Here is a 22948-nt window from a genome sequence, read left to right on the forward strand (position 1 = left end):
AATTCAGACACTAGAAGGGTTTAAAATGGATAAAGAGGGCGTATTGCATGATTGTCTGTACTTAATGATGATAAAGCACCAGGACCGGGTGAGATGAATCCAAAGATACTGAGGGAAGTGAGAGTGGAAATTGTGGAGGCACTGGCTATAATTTTCCAGCCTTTCTTAGACTTGGGGGTGAAAAGCAAGAACGTGCAGGGTTACGGGGAGAAGGAGTGAGAGTGGCACTAGGGAGTTGCTGATTCGGAGAGCTGGTGCAGACACGATGGGCTGAATGGCTTCCATCTGCACTGTAACAATTCTGTGATTCTATGATGTGGCTTTTCACAAGTTCAAGGGTTTTTCCACAAGTCTTTCCCAAATTGGGGTGTGGCATTCATGTTGATTCTGCATCCTGTGTTGTGGGTTAACACCTCTGAGGTCCACCCAGTATAGTTTGCTTGGGGAAAACCATTATGATGCAATAGGAAATTGATAGTGGCGATTCACTTACATCTGCCACAAACTGGGTTTCGATCTATCCTTTGTCCAGAATGAATCATGGACAGAGGCAGTCTGTTTACCACCAGATTGACTTCTACAGTGCAGAAGGAAGCCATTCAGCACATCATGTCTGCACCGGCTCTCCAAATGAGCAATCCCCTTAGTGCCATTCTCCCACTTTCCCCCTGTAACCCTGCACATTCTTACAATTCAGATAGCAGTCTAATTCCCTTATAAATCCTTTGATTGAATCTGCCTCCACCACACTCTCAGGCAATGCATTCCAGACTTTACCCACTGCATGAAAACATTTTTTCTCACATCACTTTTGCTTCTTTTTCCAATCACTTTAAATCTATGCCCTTTCATATTTAATCATTTCATGAGTGGGAACAGTTTCTCCCTATCTACTCTGTCCAGACCCCTCGTGATTTTGAAAACCTCTATCAAGTATCCTCCCTCTTTCTTCTGTCTTCTTTTGTGTTGGCCTATCCTTAAACAAAGAGATGTGTGAATTCCCCAGATGGCTGTGGTTGTCCATATTTGATTAGGCATTCCGTCGAGACTTGTTACTGCCTGTAGCCCAAATGCTAGAAGTCACATGATTTGTGGCAGTCATCTTAATAGCTGGTTTGTGCCCAATTTTAAAAGTATCGACTGAAAGTTCATAAGATGACATGTCTGTATTGGACATGACAAAGATATGACAGGTTGGTGGAATGGACGGACATGTGGAAGGTGAAATTTGATGCAGGGTCATGTGAAGTGATTAATTTTGGTAGGAAGAACACAGAGAGAGACAATATAAAATAAAAGGTACAATTCTAAAGAGGGCGCAGAAACGGAAGGACCTGTGGGTCCATATGCACAAATCATTGAAGCAGGGCAGGTTGAGAAAGTGACTAATAAGGCATACATGATCCTGATCTTTATAAACAGAGGCAAAGAGTACAAAAGCAAAGAAGTTATGATGAAGATTTATAAATCACTGCTTCAGCATCAACTATAGTATTGTGCCCAATTCTGAACACCGCACTTTAGGAATAGGGTTGCCAACCCTCCAGAACTGGCCTGGAGTCTCCAGGATTGAAAATCAATCTCCGGGACACTGCTGTGTGCAACTCTGGAGAAAGATCATCGGGATATTAAAAAAGGTAGTTTTTAAAATAAAAATTCTTTGAACATTTCTCCTTACAAGATATAAAAGTTTTGAAAATGGGGAGGGAAAAGGCTGCTTGGCTGACAGTAAAGCATCATCCAATTGGGTAATGAGTCTTTTTGCTTTCCAATTGGCATAGGAAGGCAGTGCATCATAAGGATGGATGTGTTGGCCAACTAATGACTGGACCATGGAGGCAAGTCTTGTGATGAAAACTCCAATACATTTAATCACAGTTGGCAACCATACTTTAGCGAGGGAACTTCAAAGACGTTAAAAACGGATGCCTAGTGTTTTTTAATACTCTGCTTTCTGTATGTGTGTTCGCTACCTCATCCTTTGCTTGTTTTCTTTAGAATCTTCATAGCATAGTATTTCCTCGTTTCCAGGGATGAGGGAGTTAAGATATGTGGATAGATTGGAGAAATTGGGACTATTAGCAGAGGGTGAGAAGAGATACGAAGATGAGGGGGTCTAGGCAGAGCAGCTGGGAGAAACTATTCCAATTGGCAGAAAGGTTGAGAACCGATCTAAGGCGATTGGCGAAGAACCGGAGCGACATGAGGAAAAGTTTTTTAAAAAAAAACTTAGCGAGTGGTTAAGATCTGGGATGCACTGGCTGAGTGAGTGAGTGGTGGAGGCAGGTTCAATTGTCGCTTTCAAAAGGGAATTGGACAATTATCTGAGGAGAATAAAAATTGCAGGGCTACAGGGATAAGGGGCTTGTCCTAAATAGCCAAGTGGTTATGGTAAAAACAAAAAACTGCGGATGCTGGAAATCCAAAACAAAAACAGAATTACCTGGAAAAACTCAGCAGGTCTGGCAGCATCGGCGGAGAAGAAAAGAGTTGACGTTTCGAGTCCTCATGGGTCATGAGGACTCGAAACGTCAACTCTTTTCTTCTCCGCCGATGCTGCCAGACCTGCTGAGTTTTTCCAGGTAATTCTGTTTTTGTTGAAGTGGTTATGGTACTGGGCTTGTAACCCCAACATCAAGAGTTCAAATCTCACAATGGCAAACTATGAAACAATGTAACTTCATCTGAAACAGATGGAAACGGGTTTGTACTCGAAAGAGTTACAGGGATAAGGCAGGGGGAGTGGGACTAAATTTCTGTCACGGAGAGCTGGCATGGACGCAGCGGGCCGAATGGCCTTCCTCCGGCGCTGCAACAATTGCATGATTCTAATTTGCAGCATTGCATTATATTCGAAGTACTGCACGAGTTTCAATTTTTAATTGGACGGTGGCAAGAGATTTCAAAAGAATGTAATCGTGCAATGTTTGTTGTGCATCCTGTGTTGGAATGCAGTGGGGTCAGATAGATAGAGAGAGAGAGAGAGAGGGGATGGAGGGCGGAGGGGGAAGAGAGTTTGCAATGAGCTACTTTAACTTTGTGCAAAGCGCCGGATCGCCAGTGGCGACGTTCATGCGCATTGGGTGCTCGTGCATGTGTGCGTGTGCACGGTGTGTGTGTGTGTGTGTGTGTGAGAGAGAGAGAGAGTGTGTGTGTGTGTGTGTGTCTCGGGGACGCGCGGGTGAAAATGTTGCGCAGGAAGAAAGCTGTGAGGCTGTATGGAGCTGTCTGCAATAGGAGAGCAAGTGTTCGCCGTGGAGAATATCAGCAAGAAGCGCATCAGAAAGGTAATCAGATCCAAAAATGCAAACCACAACCTGGCTTCTACAACTTTAAAGCACCGAAAGCAATTAATAAACCTCCCCCTTACAAAAAAAAAATACCCAACTGCATTAGAAAGTAGCTAGCAGCTGTCAGATGTGCCTTTAGCTCCGGAAGAGATGCACGGGGGGGGGGGGGGGGGGGTGGTGTTGGAGGTTGTGTTAACACTCAATAATTAAACCAAATAACAATTAATGCAAAGAGAAATAAATAATGCAAAACTAAAATCAGGTGCTGCTCATGGCCAGCTACAGAAGGGGTGGGGGGGGGTTGCAATGGAATGTTTGCGAAGGTGTAATGTCAGAATATGTAATAATTACAGGTTTAAAGGGTGAGGGTGCGAATGCTGCAAGGGGAGACTCTGATCAAAGTGTTGGGAGTTTAAAATTGCTCAGTCAGTGCAGGGGTGGGGGAAGAGGATGTCGGAACTTGCAAATATTTACTATTGGGGCACAGTGTTGCTTGGAAGTTAGGAGTTGTTTAATCAGGTATTAGAAGATTAATTAATCAATTCATCGTTTCTCGTAAAAAGGCACCTGTGGTAAGTACGCAAGGAATTGACCAGGAAAGAGAAACTGATTTTGGAACCCAAATTTAATCAGCGAACACTAAATTGTTGGACAGTTAATTAATAACTGCAGCACATGGGTTGGTTTGGGTACAGAGAGAGAAGAGAGACCAATTCAAAACATTAAACCAGATGAGATCATTATGACACATTGTTAGCAAGCTGTGGGATTGTTTTGGCCTGTAATCTGGAATCTTCAGAATAATTATATGTAAAAATTTTCAGCCCAGGAGGAGGCTGTTCAGCCCAGGATTACATTTGAACCTGTTCCTAGCTCCTCTTTCTCATTTTCCTGCCTTTATGTAGGTAGCTGTTTCCAAAGAAGTGTGAGATGGACAGAGAAGTCAGTTCCAAACAGGCTGAGTGCGGGATGTATCAGAAAGAGGCAGTGATTCCTGCTGCAGGCTGGGAGTGTGTGCACACATGCCAGGTGGGAATCTGGATTCATGTCTCCACACCAACCCCCCCCCCCCCCCCCCATGGTTGAATTTCCTGTGGCCATATTCATGGTAACTGGGGATTTGTGCAGGGAACCAGTGTGGCTTTGGTACCCTGCTCCATAAAATGATTTGGGGAGATGTCAGGAGGAAAGTTAATTAAAATATAAAGAGCCCAGTCTGGGCCATAAGATGTTCTTCTGGCAGCTCACCTAGCTGAATAGCCAGCCTGGGATCACAGTCCCAGCCCTCTGAGTGACATGTAGGGAGGGTCACAAACTGTCCTGGGGTTTGTTGGTGTCTGGGGAGTGGTTTTACCAGAGTGGATTTATGTTCTAAGTTGTCTCTGATGGCTCTCGCACGGCGGAGAAAGTCAGAGATTCTTTCCAACACCGCCCCATTCTACCATCTCCCTGCTCCAATGGCCCAGGTATTTGTTTATTTTCCCTTACAAAGTCCCAGTGGTTATAACCTTCATTGCATCACCTGACAGGTTATTTACTTGCCGACAGCAAAATAGCCAACAGTGAATTGCATCCGACTTCACACTTCTTTACACAACCAAATATAGATCCCATGTGACAGGTTGTCAGAGGGAGCTTTACTCTGTATCTAACCCTGTGCTGTACCTGTCCTGAGATTGTTTGTTGGGGACAGTGTAGAGGGAGCTTTACTCTGTATCTAACCCTGTGCTGTACCTGTCCTGGGTGTGTTTGATGGGGACAGTGTAGAGGGAGCTTTACTCTGTATCTAACCCTGTGCAGTACCTGTCCTGGGAATGTTTAATGGAGACAGTGTGGAGGGATTGTTACTCTGTATCTAACCCTGTGCTGTACCTGTCCTGGGAGTATTTGATGGGGACAGTGTAGAGGGAGCTTTACTCTGTATCTAACCCCGTGCTGTACCTGTCCTGGGAGTGTTTGATGGGGACAGTGTAGAGGGAGCTTTACTCTGTATCTAACCCCGTGCTGTACCTGTCCTGGGAATGTTTAATGGAGACAGTGTGGAGGGATTGTTACTCTGTATCTAACCCCGTGCTGTACCTGTCCTGGGAGTGTTTGATGGAGACAGTATAGAGGGAGATTTACTCTGTATCTAACCCCGTGCTGTACCTGTCCTGGGAATGTTTAATGGAGACAGTGTGGAGGGATTGTTACTCTGTATCTAACCCTGTGCTGTACCTGTCCTGGGAGTGTTTGATGGGGACAGTGTAGAGGGAGATTTACTCTGTATCTAACCCCGTGCTGTACCTGTCCTGGGAGTGTTTGATGGGGACAGTGTAGAGGGAGCTTTACTCTGTATCTCACACCGTGCTGTACCTGTCCTGGGAGTGTTTGATGGGGACAGTGTAGAGGGAGCTTTACTCTGTATCTAACCCCGTGCTGTACCTGTCCTGGGAGTGTTTGATGGGGACAGTGTAGAGGGAGCTTTACTCTGTATCTAACCCCGTGCTGTACCTGTCCTGGGAGTGTTTGATGGGGACAGTGTAGAGGGAGATTTACTCTGTATCTAACCCCGTGCTGTACCTGTCCTGGGAGTGTTTGATGGAGACAGTATAGAGGGAGCTTTACTCTGTATCTAACCCCGTGCTGTACCTGTCCTGGGAGTGTTTGATGGGGACAGTGTAGAGGGAGATTTACTCTGTATCTAACCCCGTGCTGTACCTGTCCTGGGAGTGTTTGATGGGGACAGTGTAGAGGGAGCTTTACTCTGTATCTAACTCCGTGCTGTACCTGCCCTGGGAGTATTTGATGGGGACAGTGTAGAGGGAATTAAGTTGATGGGTTGTTGAGAGTCAGGTGGCTGGTAAACTGGGTGAGTGCAGCTTGAGTGATTCCTCTGTTTCCTGTCAACCTTTTAGGGTATTGTTCCATTACTGTCTCTGTTCATATGGTGCAGACCCTGGGCAGAAAGAGCTGGAATTAGAGTGAGGGTCACTTTGGTGAGGGGGGAACGGGAGCTGTTGTGATGTTTAGCTATGTGTGGACCAGCTAATCTGCTCACCTTCACCCTCACTGGCCCAGGAAGGGGGTGTATTTTTTGTGGAAAATCAACGTGAAGTCTGTTTCTCACTCGCCTGCGCTCAGCTCCTCCAATGCTGGCCTCGATGACTGATTTTACAGGGAGTCTCCTGTAGGGAATGCTGCTCGTGGGGGCTGGGTTTGTTGATGAGAGTTGTGCGGGAGGGGTAAAGGCTGCTGGGGGAACTGAGTGAGGGATGACAGCAAGAGGTCTGTAGGAAATGGGCAATGATTGCCCATTGATTTCACTTATTGTGATGTCTGTTATTGCCTTCGCCAATGCTCCACACATGCTCTGGTTCGAGAATTGTGCGCTTGAGACTTCATGTCCATAGCCATTGCAGAGATGCGCTGATACCACTGGAGGTGATGCCAGTGGGCAGTGTACAGTGGAGGTGATATCAGTGAGTGGCATACATTGATTCCAGTGGCCAGTGTGCAGCCGTGCTAGGGAAAGGTGAGCAATCTCAAAGAGCGCAATTTATAGAGCAAACTGGGGAAAAATTACCTGGTTTGGGCTATCGTGATTAGTGGTCAGGAAGAAGGACAGTGTCCGGTCTCTAGGCTGTTGTTAATGACAGATACATGCACCGTTTCCTTGTCTCTCTTGGCTTGTGTGCAGTGATGTGGCTGTTGGTTTCAACAGGAGATGTACCCTTTTCGCGAGATATTGATGAGCTGTGCAATCTGCTTTTTTTCTCCTTCCCCTGGGGGAGCTTTGTTGGTGACTCCTGCCCACTTGGTTGTTTTTTATGTGTCAGTCTAGACTGTTAGTATGCTGACATCACAGATATAATCCAACAATGGCTACAGCTCAGGTGTCACCTGGGCTCAGAAGGTTGTGGGTTCGTGTCCCACTCCAGACTGACGACACCAGTGCAGTACTGAGGGAGTGCTGCACTGTCGGGGGTGGTCAGTACTGAGGGAGTGCTGCACTGTCGGGGGTGGTCAGTATTGAGGGAGTGCTGCACTTTCGGGGGTGATCAGTACTGAGGGAGTGCTGCACTTTCGGGGGTGGTCAGTACTGAGGGAGTGCTGCGCTGTTGGGGCTGGTCAGTACTGAGGGAGTGCTGCGCTGTCGGGGGTGGTCAGTACTGAGGGAGTGCTGCGCTGTCGGGGGTGGTCAGTACTGAGGGAGTGCTGCGCTGTCGGGGGTGGTCAGTACTGAGGGAGTGCTGCGCTTTCGGGGGTGGTCAGTACTGAGGGAGTGCTGCGCTGTCAGGGGTGGTCAGTACTGAGGGAGTGCTGCGCTGTCGGGGGTGGTCAGTACTGAGGGAGTGCTGCGCTGTCGGAGGGTCAGTACTGAGGGAGCGCTGCGCTGTGGGAGGGTCAGTACTGAGGGAGCGCTGCGCTGTGGGAGGGTCAGTACTGAGGGAGCGCTGCGCTGTGGGAGGGTCAGTACTGAGGGAGCGCTGCGCTGTGGGAGGGTCAGTACTGAGGGAGCGCTGCGCTGTGGGAGGGTCAGTACTGAGGGAGCGCTGCGCTGTGGGAGGGTCAGTACTGAGGGAGCGCTGCGCTGTGGGAGGGTCAGTACTGAGGGAGCGCTGCGCTGTGGGAGGGTCAGTACTGAGGGAGCGCTGCGCTGTGGGAGGGTCAGTACTGAGGGAGCGCTGCGCTGTGGGAGGGTCAGTACTGAGGGAGCGCTGCGCTGTGGGAGGGTCAGTACTGAGGGAGCGCTGCGCTGTGGGAGGGTCAGTACTGAGGGAGCGCTGCGCTGTGGGAGGGTCAGTACTGAGGGAGCGCTGCGCTGTCGGAGGTGCTGACTTTCGTTGGAGACTTTAAACTGAGGCTCGTATGCTGTAAAAGAATTGTGTTGCTGCTTTGAAGAAGAGCAGAACAGTTCTTCCCAGCATGCTGTGCCAATATTAAACCTGTAATGAAAGTCACAAAAAACAAAGGATATGGTCATTATCATATTGCTGTTTGCGAGATTTTGTGCTGTGCAATTTGGCTGCCGTATTTCCCTACATTACAACAGCGCCTTGTCAAATTAATGACTAGCATGTCTCCATTGTTTATGAGTATTCTTATTTAGTGCAAGGTTTGAATATTTATCCTTGGGTGTGGGGTGTGACATCTTGATGTATGAATGTCCCATGTTGAGGTCCCATGGTGCATCCTCAGACCATACACTATTTTGTAAGGACAGGGACACAATGTGTTATTCTGCTGCTAACTGGTGCATGTCCCTTTAAGGCCGATTTTAAGGGTAATTGCTGTCCATTCCTGAGATGGACGTGAGGGATAGACTGATGTTGATGAGCCTGGATTGGAATTCTGTGCTTGACCCAGGTCAGGACTGGGAACATTCTCCTCATTCTCTTCAGCTGATAGTCAGCTATAGCTATTGGGCAGACTCTGTGCAGGGACAAGCTCCCATTAATTTGCAGAGGGCTCAGTATCTCAAGTGGCTGATGTGAGTGTTCTGATTTAGGATTTATCCAAATGTGAAGCAACTTCCATTCTAAACCCACTGATTTTCTTTAGAAATTCGAACGGGACAAACTGGATAGTGTTATCAAAACACACACACAAGAATGTATTGACTGGGCTTGTGGACCAGACTGGCAGGGTCAACAGAGCAAGGATTAAAATGTAGTGGTTTAGACTTTCCTTCACCAACCAGGTCTAGACCTGATGTCTTTAACGGATTCAGTCTCTAAATTTATATATTTGCTAGTCTGGGTGGCACTTCAGACCTGAGTGAATGTTAGTACTGAAAAATGAGCACTATACAGGAATCCAGTGTCCCATCAAACACTCCCAGGGCAGGTACAGCACAGGGTTAGATACAGAGTAAAGCTCCCTCTACACTGTCCCCATCAAACACTCCCAGGGCAGGTACAGCACAGGATTAGATACAGGGTAAAGCTCCCTCTACACTGTCCCCATCAAACACTCCCAGGACAGGTACAGCACGGGGTTAGATACAGAGTAAAGCTCCCTCTACACTGTCCCCATCAAACACTCCCAAGACAGGTACAGCACGGGGTTAGATACAGAGTAAAGCTCCCTCTACACTGTCCCCATCAAACACTCCCAAGACAGGTACAGCACGGGGTTAGATACAGAGTAAAGCTCCCTCTACACTGTCCACATCAAACACTCCCAGGACAGGTACAGCACGGGGTTAGATACAGAGTAAAGCTCCCTCTACACTGTCCCCATCAAACACTCCCAGGACAGGTACAGCACGGGGTTAGATACAGGGTAAAGCTCCCTCTACACTGTCCGTATCAAACACTCCCAGGACAGGTACAGCACAGGGTTAGATACAGAGTAAAGGTCCCTCTACACTGTCCCCATCAAACACTCCCAGGACAGGTACAGCACGGGGTTAGATACAGAGTAAATCTCCCTCTACACTGTCCCCATCAAAAACTCCCAGGACAGGTACAGCACAGGATTAGATACAGGGTAAAGCTCCCTCTACACTGTCCGTATCAAACACTCCCAAGACAGGTACAGCACGGGGTTAGATACAGAGTAAAGCTCCCTCTACACTGTCCCCATCAAACACTCCCAGGACAGGTACAGCACGGGGTTAGATACAGAGTAAAGCTCCCTCTACACTGTCCCCATCAAAAACTCCCAGGACAGGTACAGCACAGGATTAGATACAGGGTAAAGCTCCCTCTACACTGTCCGTATCAAACACTCCCAGGACAGGTACAGCACGGGGTTGGATACAGAGTAAAGCTCCACATGCCCCATCATTTTACATTGCTCTGCCAGTTTGAGATTTCTCAATTTCCCACTCGAGCCTGTGTTTACTGTGAAGTATCTTAACACTCATTTCACACACGTTACTATTTAAAGAGGTAACATTGTGGGTATTGCTTACGAGGTTGAAGTAATTATAGTTCTGAGAAACGTAGGACTGTATCTTTAAGAATAATCCTGTGTTGTAAGGTCACATAATCTGTGTAAATCAATGAGTTAGCAGTATGAGGAACCTCTAGGAGAGAGTTCTTCTTTAGTTATAGAATTTGATGCACACGTGCAATTGCTGCTGCTGCTTTGTAATTAAAGTTAAATGTGCCCACCAAGAAAAATTGCCTGGAAGATCAACTCTATAGCAAATTGGCAATGAGGATAAATCAGATCCAGTGCTGTCCCTAGCCCACCAATTGTGAGTATCTAAGATAATTAAGAAGAAAGGAAGATATATTCATCGAGATGCCATTGTTTGTCAGAATCGATCCCTTTGAACTAGCCACAGACGACTGGTCTCAATATATAGAACATCTTGCGTCCTTCTTTCAAACCAACGAAATCACAGGGGAGGAAAAGAGGAGAGCGATTTCCCCTGAGTATTTGTGGGAGCAAGACCTACAGTTTAATTTGAAGCTTGATGGCTCCCAGTGCCCCAGATTCAAAGACTTTCAGTGAATTAGTTGACCCCATTAAAGGGACATTTCCAACCCAAGCCCTCAGTCACAATGAAGAGGTTCAGGTTCTATTCATGGAATAGAGCCTCGGGGGAGACCATTGCTATGTATGTGGCGAAATTAAAACAACTAACGGAATATTGTGATTTTGGTGAAACCCAGAATGACATACTCAGGGGTCATTTGGTATGTGGCATGCAGGAGGATGCTATTCAATGAAATTTGCTGGCTGAAGTGGATCTTGAATTTATGAAAGTGTTAGAGATAGTGCTTGCGATGGAAAGCGCTGTAAGAGATTCAGAAGCGATTCAAGGGGTGCAAAATGGCTTCGTTCTCCTAGTTGGGCAAGAACAGTCAGCCGAAAGTGCCATGAAAAGCTGGGACTCTGCTGCGAAGCAGTAAACAGCCCCCGCTAACTAAAAACTTCGAGGAAACAGCTTAGCAGCAAAGTTGAAAACTAATTTTTATCGACATGGAAATAATCATACTCCTAACAATTGGTCATAGACGTGGACACATATTGAAACATTGCAAAGCAAGATTAAAACAGGCTTCCAGACAACAATCGAAGTCCAATTAAGTATATAATGTATAAGAAACAGAAACGACCAATTCTGACATTTATTCACCATTCAACCTGAAAGTTGGGAAGACAGAGCCAATTATTGTCCCAGTGCAAGTGAATGGTAAACCCTCAAAAATGGAAGTAAACACGGGGGCTTCTACCACTGTAATAGGAGAACACACTTCCAGATATTTAAATAAAGGTGCTCAACAATTAAATTTGGAACAAACATCCGCCAAGTTGAAAATATACACAGGCGAAGAAACCCAGGTTAAAGGTATCACCAGGTAACTGTTTATTATAGACACCAAATGGCACAGCTACCCTAATAGAAGGTGGAGGACCAAGCCTGCTAGGTCGAAATTGGTTGAGGGAAGTTAACCTTGATTGGCCAGTGAGATTTCAAAAGGAAGCAGAAAGAGTCCCTGAGTTGGAAAAGGAGCAAGGCAAGGTACTTCAGAAAGAGCCTGGCGAGCCCAAGGACCACAACAGGGTGAAAAAGGAGTGTGTAAACATTCAGTAACCTGAAGAAATGAAGACCGTCTTAAACAACAACATGGAAAAACAGCTGAAGAAACCCAAGGAGATTCTGCTGACTTACAGAATTCAAGATGAAGTGAGTGAGCTTTGCGAAGAAAAGGAAAACCTTGTTGAAAGACCTTCACACACAACAAGGATCCCTCAGGTCAAAGTTTGTGCCTCTGGAAAATTACAGGAAGAATTTAACGTCAGTCAGAACAAACTTAAGAACCAGTTGGCAGAGAAGACTCAGCAATGTTCAAGATTCCAGGAGGAAGCCAACAGATACAAGAAAGAGACAGGAAAGCTGAAGAATCAGCCAAATGAAGCTAAAGAGGCTTTGAAAAGAAAAGTCATAGAGTTTTCCAAGATGCGAGTTGATTATTAAGTCATAGGTATCTCAACTACTGAACTGAGACAAGTTGAGAGAAGTAAAGTAAAAAAAAAAAGGCCGACTAAATTCTGTGGTAGAAAGAAGATGACACACAGAAAGAGGATGCAGAACTGTTGATGAGACATCATCTTTGAACAAGACTGAGCCTAATACTTCCTAATTTGGAGGGGAAGGTGGAGAAAAGTCAAGGGAACCAAAAAACAACTCATGATTTGTGGAAGACGCTGAACTGTGTGTGCCTAATGAGGTACTTGATGTTAACGCGGTTCCAAAGAATGTGGTTCCTGCAAAAGAATTGGAAGCCATGGAGCTGTGACGTTCCACATGGATCAGGAAACCACCTGAAAGACTGAACTTGTAATTTCATGACCTGTGTAAATATTGTAATGTCATGAGATAACTATCCTTGTAAATACAGAATGTACAGAAAAGTTAAAAGGGGAGGAATGTAGTAATTATAGTTCTGAGAAAGGTAGGACTGTAGCTTTAAGAATAGTCCTGTGTTGTAAGATCACATCATCTGTAAACCAATGAGTTAGCAGTGGGGGGGGAACCTCGAGGAGAGCTCTTCTTTAGTTATAGAGTTTGATGTACACATGTAGTTGCTGCTGCTGTCTTGTAAATAAAGTTGAATGTGTCCACCCAAGAAAAGTTGCCTGGAAAATCAACTCGATAACAGGGGTTGATGTCTCTTGCTATGACCTGCCTCTAGCCATGGACTAAACCCGCTTTGTGAATCTGGATGAAGGGTGTGTGGTGCAGAGTGTTGTCATAACGTGTATTCGCACTGTGATTGATGATATCTCCACTGTCTGTGATTAGTGTGTGAGCTGTGCTAGGTTCTGTGATCACCTGACAACGGTTTGTTCTCTGCTTGTTTTAAAGGGTAGAGTGGAATACCTTGTGAAGTGGAAAGGATGGCCCCCAAAGTAAGTAACCAATCTCTCAATCCTTTCCATAGTTCCCAACCACTCACCCCTCCTGATCTTCTGTCTGTGCCTTTGTGTCCTGGTTCATCCGCCATCCCATAATCTTACCCCCATTGGGGTTTCTGTTTCACTTTTGTATGATGTTGTTTGCAAGTCTTGATACTGGTCAGTTTGGCTCAGTTAGGAAAGGGTCATGACCTCCTCACTCATGATGTCATTGTTGCTCAGAGATGCAATAATAAGCCTCATGATTGATGAACCTTCCTTCTAACTAAACCTGGACTGTGTGATATATATTTCCATGTGATTGTGTGTGTTTATGCATCATTGTTGGGGCTGCTGGTTTACAACAATCTATATTTCTGTAGTGCACCTTCACAATGATATACCTTCAACAGCACCTTCCAAATCCTTGACCTCTTCCATTTAGAAGGACAAGGGCAGCAGACACATGGGAACATCACCACCTGGAAGCTCCCCTCCAAGCCAGTCACCATCCTGACTTGGAAATATATCGGCCGTTCCTTCACTGTCGCTGGGTCAAAATCTTGGAACTCCCTCCCTAACATCACTGTGGGTGTACCTACACCATGTGGACTGCAGCGGTTCAAGAAGGCAGCTCACCACCACCTCCTCAAGGGCAATTAGGGATGGACAATAAATGCTGGCCCAGCCAGTGACACCCTCATCTCGGGAAAGAATACTAAAAATACATATCACCAAGGGATGAATGTAATAGTGAGGAACCAAGGATTGAGTATGTAGGTGACTGCTTAGTGCTGAGGAATGGGTGCTGAAAGCCAGTGTTATGACAGGTGCCGGGCAGGGCAGAGAATTCATGAGGGTGAAGTGATCAGTGGTGTTGAAGGCACAGGATGGTTCAAAGATGTTATGAGAATGAAAGAAAGGACTTGCATTTCATTTCTACACATCCTCACAATATCCCAAAGTACTCCACAGCCAATGAAATACTCTGAAACACAGTCACTGTTGTAAATTTAGAAAATTTGGTAGCTAGCTTAAACTCAGCAATCTCAAGGTTCTTGTTTGTGTGTGTGTGCGCTTTTCTCTGTGTACATGTCTGTGTTGTTTCTCTCTGCATTTCTATGTTTCTGTGTGTCTTGTGAGTACATGTCTCTACGTATTGTGTGTGTTTGCATGAAGGAACTGCTTTCCCTAATGCTGGAATTAGTCACGTGATGTTTTTGCTCAGTTTACACCACTCTGCAGTATTCCTGCAGTACAGTGGGGGAAGGGAGGGGGGGTGGTGGTGGTGGTGGTGGTGGTGGCGATTGTTAGTGAGCATGTCCGAGCGAGTGAATGTTAGTGAGTGAGTGACCAATCCATGATGCAGGCAGCTGATTCCATTAACCCTTTGGGGATCTGAATGTTGCCTGTAACACTTATTGAGAGTACCTTCTCATTGGGGACTGACCAATTTGATTCTCCCTTAATCAGAAATGATTTTTACCATCTGTAATGCCCCCCCAACCCCCCCCCCCTCCCAGAAAAATCAAATCTGCACAAATGATAATATTTTAGATTTTGGTCAGCTGTGAAGCATTAATCAGATTACTGCTGTCAGTCCGACTCTGCCCTGCTTCTGTGGATCACCAATTGCTACTATCAAACTTCCTTTAGAACAATTGACGATATTTGTTAATTTCTCCGCTGATCTCTGGACTCTGTTGGGAGGATATCTGAGCTTGAGCCTGCACACCAAGTGTTGAGAGGTTTCCATTAACCCATCAGAATTGCCCAGCATACATGTTCTAATATCCAGCGCCCAAAAACTGGAAGAACAAGGAGCCCCTAACAGATCCCTCTTGGGTGGAAGTACAGAGACCCAAACACCACTATTTTGAAGAAGGACAGAAGTAGAGTTCCCCTCCCTCTCCCACCCCAGCCCCATGTCCTGCTGAGGCCAGTATTTATCCCCTCAACCAACATCACTAACACAGATTATCAGGTCATCATCACCACTTGCTGTTTGTGGGAGCTTGCTGTATGCACATTGGCTGCCGTGTTTCCTCATTGCAACAGTGACCAGACTTCAGGAAGTACTTCATTGGGCTGTAAAGTGCTTTGGGATGTCCTGAGGTGGTGAAAGGCTCTATAGAAATGGAAGCATTTTTTTTATACAAACAAAAGTAGCTGAGTTTACTGAGCACTTGCCAATGGGTCAAGTGTTGGATTTGCAGCATAACCCCTATGGGTTTGTTTCTGTTCCAGATACAGCACGTGGGAACCTGAGGATCACATCCTGGATCCACGACTCGTCATGGCTTATGAGGAAAAGTAAGAAGAGTTTACGCAACACTTTGTGTTTGTCATTTAACCCATTGACTGCTGGATCCATGTGTATCCGTCACAATTTTTTACAAGTGGAAAATGTTATTACGATTAAGTTTGGTCGTCTCAAGCTCTTGGTCACCTTGAGTCCTAATCCAACCATGTCAAATTGTTAACTTGAATTTTAAAATCTGGCCAACACCGGATAAGGTAACAAAGAAAAGCTGCTAAGTTAGTGGAAACATTAAACTTCATGGAAGGGAACCTTCCCCTGATCACAGTCTGGCCTTCACCTGACTCCAGTCCCATCCCATACAGTTGATTCTTAATGGTCTATGGGTATATAAGGACAAACGATAAAACGGACACAGCAGTGCAGAGGTCTGTTACTGGACCAATAATCCAGAGAACATGAGTTTAAATCCCACTGTGGGCCATTTGGGAATTTTAATTCAGTTCTAAAAATCAGGAAATAAAAGGCTGGGATCAGTAAAAGTGACCGAGAAGCTTTTAGCTTGTTGTAAAGACCCAACCAGTTCACTAATGTCCCTTTAGGGAAGGAAACCTGTTGTCCTTAACTGATCTGGACCTTAAAGTGACTCCAGTTCTGCACCAGTATGGTTGAAACATAGAAACTAGGAGCAGGAGTAGACCATTCTGCCCTTTGAGCCTGCTCTGCTGTTCATAGAGGTCTACAGCACAGAAAAAGACCCATCGAGTCTGTGCCGGTCAAACAAATACCTAACTATTCTAATCCCATTTTTCAGCACTAGGCCCACAGCCTTGTAGGCCATGGCATCGCAAGTGCACATCCAAATACTTCTTAAATGTTACGAGGGCTTCTGCCTCTACCACCCTTTCAGGCAGAGAGTTCCAGATTCCCACCTCCCTCTGGGTGAAAAAATTATTCCTCATATCCCTTCTAAACCTCCTGCCCCTTATTTCAAATCTATGCCCCCTGGTTATTGATCCCTTCACCAAGGGGAAAAGTTCCTCCCAGTCTATCCTATCCATGCCCTCATAATTTTATACGCCTCAATCATGTCCCCCTTCAATCTTCTCTGCTCCAGGGAAAATAACTCCAGTCTATCCAATCTCTCTTCATAACTAAAACACTCCAGCCCAGGCAACATCCTGGTAAATCTCCTCTGCACTCTCGCTAGTGCAATCACATCCTTCCTATAATGCGGATTCCAGAACTGCACGCAATACTCTAGCTGTGGCCTAACCAGTGTTTTATACAATTCCAGCATAAACTCCCTGGTCTTAAATTCTATGCCTCGGCTAATAAAGGCAAGCATCCCATGCAGTATGCTCATGGCTGATCCTCTATCTCAACACCATATTCCTGCTTTCTCTCCATACCCCTTGACACCTCTAATATCCAAAAATGATCAATTTCCTTCTTGAATATACTCAGTGACCCGGCCTCCACAGCCTTCTGTGGTAGAGAATTCCACAGGTTGACCACCCTCCTGAGTGAATAAATTTTTCCTCATCTCAGTCCTAAATGGCCTGCCCCATATCCTGAGACTGTGGCCCCTGGTTCTAGACTGCCCAACCGGGGCAAACGTCCTCCCTGCATCGAGTCTGTCTAGCCCTGTTAGAATTTTGTACATTTCAATCAGATCCCCTCTCATTCTTCTAAACTCTGCCCTTTGAAATAAACTCAGTTATATCAAAAATCTAAAGACGAAGTCAAGCAACAAGACCTTCATCGCACAGAAGGCATCAGTTTACAACGATGACTTCAATTCGTCAGGGCAACTAGGGGTGGGCAATATCACAGAATTGTTATGGTGTAGAAGGAGGCCATTCGGCCCATCGTGTCTGCACCAGCTCTCTGAGCATTTTAACTTAGTGCCAATCTCCTGCCTTTTTCCCATAACCCTGCACATTGTTTCTATTTAAATAATCACCCAATGCCCTCTTGAATGCTTCAATTGAACCTGCCCCCATCACATTTCCAGGCAGTGCACCCCAAACCCTAACTACTCGCTGGGTGAAAAAGCTTTTTCTTCAGTCCTGTCAGTGATGCCCATGTCCTGAGAATGATTTCCTTTTTAAAAAAATAAGGAATGCTGAAACTCTCAAACAATTTACTGGCCTCAGGAATTTACCACTTGACTATTCAGATTGCTTACTCACAGGAGGCTCAGGTTAAAACCACCTCAGATTCCCTGTGAGCCAATAGGCTCGTTACTATGGTTACCAGTGATATTTTTCTTGTTCCTTCTGTTAAATTTGACCCTCCTTTCACACTTGGTTTTTCCCTCTCCAGGGAGCAGCGAGACCGTGCACTGGGATACAGGAAGCGAGGCCCCAAACCAAAGCGATACCTACTGCAGGTAAAGTTTGGTGTCCCGATGGTGAGCGGGTTAACCCGGGAAGAAACTACTGCTCGATTTACTTCTCCCCGTGGGTTGGTAATAAATTGCCGTCCTGCCTTCAGTCGCTTGTGGCAACTCCCACTTGGAACTGAGGCCCACAGATCCAGAGAGGGTCAAAGACTCAGGCCTTGGGTTTGCCACTCATGGAGGCTGGGTCCCTTCTAGGCAGGGGAGAGGAAAGGGATGTTGCTGAAAACTAATGCTGGGCAAGGGCAGAATCGTGTTCAACTGTGATGCCTGCTGTGGCTGAATGCCCTGCCGATCGCATTCACTTCAATATCACATGTCAGTGTTGGGGAGCAGTGCCGGAGTGGGAGATTGTTACAACTGTTCCAGGGCCGGTGAAAACAGACCCCAGTGAGAGTCGGCACAGGAAGGCATTTTGCTCCACCTGCTGCACCATCTCTTAAGCAGATAAAGTCCATCACATCCCTACTTCTCTTCAGCTCTGAAGAAGCGTCTCACGGACTCGAAATGTTAACTCTGTTGCTCTCTCCACAGATGCTGCCAGACCTACTGCATTTTTCTAGCATTTTCTGTTTTTATTTCAGATTTCCAGCATCTGCAGTATTTGGCTTTTATGTTAAGTGGTGACCGGGAAATGGGGAGGGATTGAGTTAAAGTCAGTAATAGACGTCTGGTGAGGTAGTCTACATAGTGAGCCACAAGGCCCTTCACCCTTTTGTCACAGCATCTCGTGGGGCTGAGATTTGGGTGTGCTTTGCTTTTGTTATTTGAATTAATAATAATCTAAGAGGTGTGAATTCCAACAGCTGAGCAGTTTGAGAATTTGAATTCAAGTTTTTTTAAAAGCCCAGAAGAAAATTGTCCAAAATCAGTACCAATATCCCTAGAACTATTGGGGTTGCATATTCAGGTGTGCAAGACCAGTTTGGCTGCCTGAAATAAGTTGGACTCAGTGAAAGGGACCATGAAGCCGTTGGATTGTCGGACAAACACAAATGGTTCCCTTTGTGGAAGCAAAGTGCTGTTCTTACCTGGTCAGGGCCTGTATCTGACTCCAGACCCACACCAACATGGTTGACTCTTAACTGCCTTCAGTTTCATAGGCTGGGCTTATATATCGGAGTTTGAAGGTTAAGGGTGATCTAACTGAGGTGATTTAAGATGATTAAAGCAGTTAGTCGGGTGAATTGAAATAAACTATTTCCAGAACAAAGGGGCAGATCCTTCAAATTTGAGCCAGGCCGTTCAGGGTTGATATCAGGAAGCACTTCCTCACACAAAGGGGAGCGGAAATCTGGAACTCTCTCCCCCAGAAAACTGTCGAGTCTGAGAGTCGATTGAAAATTTCAAAACTGAGATTGATAGAAAATTTTGGGATAATGGAATCCTGGGTTACAGAACAATCGAGGTACGGGTCAGCCATGATCTAATTTTTTTTATTCGTTCATGGGATGTGGGCATCACTGGCTGGGCCAGCATTTATTGCCCATCCCTGGTTGCCCTTGAGAAGGTGGTGGTGAGCTGTCTTCTTGAACCGCTGCAGTCCATGTGGTGTAGGTACACCCACAGTGCTGTTAGGAAGGGAGTTCCAGGATTTTGACCAAATGTGATATATTTCCAAGTCAGGGTGGTGAGTAACTTGGAGGGGAACTTGCAGGTGGTGGTGTTCCCATCTATCTGCTGCCTTTGTCCTTCTAGATGGTAGTGGTCTTGGGTTTGGAAAGTGCTGTCTAAGGAGCCTTGGTGAGTTTCTGCAGTGCATCTTGTAGATGGTACACACTGCTGCTACTGTGTGTCGGAGGTGGAGGGAGTGAATGTTTGCGGATGGGGTTCCAATCAAGCGGGGCTGCTTTGTCCTGGATGGTGTCGAGCTTCTTGAGTGTTGTTGGAGTTGCACTCATCCAGGCGAGTGGAGAGTATTCCATCACACTCCTGACTTGTGCCTTGTAGATGGCTTTGGCAAGTCATGAGGTGAGTTACTCACCACAGGATTCCCAGCCTCTGACCTGCTCTTGTAGCCACAGTATTTATATGGCTAGTCCAGTTCAGTTTCTGGTCAATGGGAGCCTCCGGGATGTTTATAGTTGAATGATGGAACATGCTCAAGGGGTTGAATGGCCTTCTCCTGTTCCTATATTCCTTTGTATCAAACCACTAAAAATAAACAGATCATCTGGTCATTATCACATTGATATTTGTGGGAGCTTGCTGTGTCCATATTTTCTGCTGTATTCCCTACGTTAGAATGGGGACTACATGTCGTTGGCTGTGAAGCACTTTGGGATGTCCTGAGGTTGTTAAAGATAGTATAGAAATGCCAATCTTTCTTTCTAGCGGATTTAGATACCAGCGTCACCTTGAGGGGCAATAAAAGGGTGAACAATAAATATTTGTCCTGTGGATGAATTTAAAAAAAAAGCAAAGCTTTAGAAGGGCCAAAATGTTAAATTTAATTTGCATTATGTTTTTTTGCCAGCGGATTTATGGGATGGACCTGCGGAGTGCGGACAAGCTGAAGGAGAAGGGAAAATTGCGGCTGTCTTTGTCCAGACGGTTTGATGGGACCTCAGTCACCAGCCTGGCCCAGCGGGAAAGTGGGGAGAATGGGAAACGGATCCAGTTCTCCCTCAGTCGAAAGCACAAGTTCTTCAAGCTGGCCAAGCCCACCCCTACCCGAGCTACCAGCATTGCCGAGAGTCACGGGGCCAGTGAGTGTTCGGAGGAGGACACTGGACGGGATCTGGGTGGGAAGTTCCCAGATTCTGAGTTTGAGGATGAAGAATTGCAAAGCGAGAGCTTCCCAGAGGCAACGGAAGGTGAGTGAGAGACTGGCAGTCTCAGACTCAGTCCGTCTCATTGCCAGTTTCCTGTTGTGAAGCAAAAGGTGCTACACAAATGCAGGTTCTCCCTTTCTGAAGAGCCTGTCCTGAACTGAAAGGCAATTTCCCTCTTACTCTTGGTTTCATGATGCTGAGATACCAATCATTGAGGGGGCAGACAGGAAAGTGGAGTTGAGACCACAACCAGATCAGCCACGATCTTATTGAATGATAGAGCAGGCTCGAAGGGCCGAAAGGCCTACTCCTGCTCCGAAGTCCTATGCTCCTATTAGATGATCATTAATCCTCAGGAAGCCCCTCTGTGTCCTGAGCCCGTGTTCTTTTCCTGCCCCCACCCATTGGCAGTGACACCCATAGTCAGAATAGTACTGCTCCCTCAGCCCCTCCCCCGTCCATCCTCCCCCATACCTCATCTCACTTGACCTGTCCTGCTCCTTCCTCACTCTAGGGCCTGTTGGGACATCTCAGGCTCTCTGTTGCTCCCTCAGATCATGTCCAAAATGCGGCAAGTCCTGGAAAATATCTAGGTTTGAGCTGACAAGTGGCAAGTAGCATTCATGCCACACAAGTGCCTGATAATGACCATCTCCAACAACAGAGAATCTTAACCATCGCCCCTTGATGTTCAATGGCGTTACCATCGCTGAATCCCCCACTATCCACATCCTGGAGGTCACCATTGACCAGAAACTGAACTGGATCAGCCATATAAATATTGTGGCTACAAGAGCAGGTCAGAGGCTGGGAATCCTGCAGAGAGTAGCTCACCTCTTGACTCCCCAAAGCCTGCCCACTATCTACAAGGCACAAGTCAGGATTGTGATGGAATACTCCCCATTTGCCTGGATGAGTGCAGCTCCCACAACACTCAAGAAGCTCAACACCATTCAGGACAAAGCAGCCACTTGATTGGCACCACATCCACAAACATTCACTCCCTCCACCACCAAAGCACAGTAGCAGCAGTGTGTACCATCTACAAGATGCACTGCAGGAATTCACCAAGGTTCCTTAGTCAGTACCTTGCAAACCCATGACCACTACCCTCGCCCTCTCTTTCCCCTCCCCCCCCGCCCTCGCCCTCCCTGCCTCTCCATACCTCACCTTGAGCCTGGGATAGGAGGGTACCTTGATGGGGAGGTGAAGAGTTGCTGAGGGTTTGAGAGCTTTGAGCTAACCGGACGTGTGAATTGTGGAAGAGGGAGGGGAGGGGTGAATGGACTGGATCTCAACCTACGTGCCTCTCTCTTTTCCCATTTGTTTGCAGGCTCCGCCTCTCCCGTGAGGACAACCGGCTCGATTCCCGTTGGCTGGCATCCTTCCGTTCCCCTTGGCGACGTCACGGTGACTGATGTGACGGCAAACTCCGTGACGGTCACTTTCCGGGAAGCGCTGGCGGCCGAGGGTTTTTTCAGGGACCGCAGTTTGAGTTGCTAATCTCAGAAACGACCGCTGAAGATCTTCGTCCGTCCAGTGAAACATTTTGTTCGTTTCCCTAAAAGAGAAACAAGGTTCCATATTTATAAAACCAGTGATTGTGTGTGTCGCCATAGGAACGGTTAGCTTCTCCAGGATTTTCCCGTTAGGATAGCGTAAACTCAGCGCTAAGTGTTTCCTGTCACGGGAGAGGTCCCGCCTTCCCTCGAACCTCATTGGATGGCTGTGTTCCCACGGTTGCCAGGCAGTGGCCAATGGCTGAGCCTCCAAGGAAGGGGAAAAGATGGCAGCTGCTTTTGGGGCTGACCCACAAAACGAGGCTCGTTTTCTATTTGCACAAAGTGATGTTGCAGATTTAGCCAGTCACCCGCGACTAGGGACTCCGCGTGTGACAGATTCTGTACCTTTCACCTGAGCTGACGGCCGGCCCTGTACCGTTCCCGAGCGCGGAGCTTGGCTTTGTGTTTAATGTTCTGACCAGCTCCGTGATTTTTTTCTAGAAAGCTTGTTTTGCCTTTGCGGGGGGTGGGGTGGGGAGTGACGGCAGTTTCGCACTTGTTTTTCTGAACTCCGCTATCCACACCCTCCTCTCCACCAACAACCGCCCCCCCCCCCCCATTACTGAGCTGATTCTTCCTGTTCGCTGCCACCCATACACTCTGCTGGGGTGGAGGGGGAGGGTCTGTAGGTCTCAGTCCCATCGCCAGCTGTTTTAATGGCTTCATGACGGAGAGAGTCGGCTCGGTTCGGAAGGTACGGACTCTGTTGAGTTGGGGGGTCGATGGCTGCTAATGGTTTTCTGTCAGTTTTGCAGCAGGGTTTCTGCTTTGAGCAACCTGCATTCGCCTGTCGGTGAGGGTGAGTGTCAGAAGGGAGA

The 22948-nt window shown here is 46.7% G+C and overlaps 1 protein-coding gene across 1 annotated transcript; it reads left to right on the forward strand.

Annotated features, from left to right (window-relative positions):
- Positions 1 to 3166: 3166 nt before the first annotated feature.
- Positions 3167 to 22948, forward strand: cbx7b (chromobox homolog 7b). Its single transcript, XM_041177881.1, has 6 exons — positions 3167 to 3287; positions 13102 to 13145; positions 15378 to 15443; positions 17719 to 17785; positions 20271 to 20610; positions 21902 to 22948. Exons 1-6 carry the CDS (start codon positions 3219 to 3221, stop codon positions 22069 to 22071), a joined length of 756 nt encoding a protein of 251 aa, XP_041033815.1. The 5' UTR covers positions 3167 to 3218; the 3' UTR covers positions 22072 to 22948.

Source organism: Carcharodon carcharias, chromosome 31, assembly GCF_017639515.1.
Source record: "Carcharodon carcharias isolate sCarCar2 chromosome 31, sCarCar2.pri, whole genome shotgun sequence".
Classification (NCBI taxonomy): domain Eukaryota; kingdom Metazoa; phylum Chordata; class Chondrichthyes; order Lamniformes; family Lamnidae; genus Carcharodon; species Carcharodon carcharias.

Excerpts from the sequence above, each read along its gene's own strand:
- cbx7b (XM_041177881.1), top strand. The coding sequence starts at position 3,219 with ATGGAGCTGTCTGCAATAGGAGAGCAAGTGTTCGCCGTGGAGAATATC. Across the intron at positions 3,288-13,101 it reads GCAAGAAGCGCATCAGAAAG|GGTAGAGTGGAATACCTTGT; the intron begins GTAATCAGATCC and ends CTTGTTTTAAAG. Across the intron at positions 20,611-21,901 it reads CTTCCCAGAGGCAACGGAAG|GCTCCGCCTCTCCCGTGAGG; the intron begins GTGAGTGAGAGA and ends ATTTGTTTGCAG.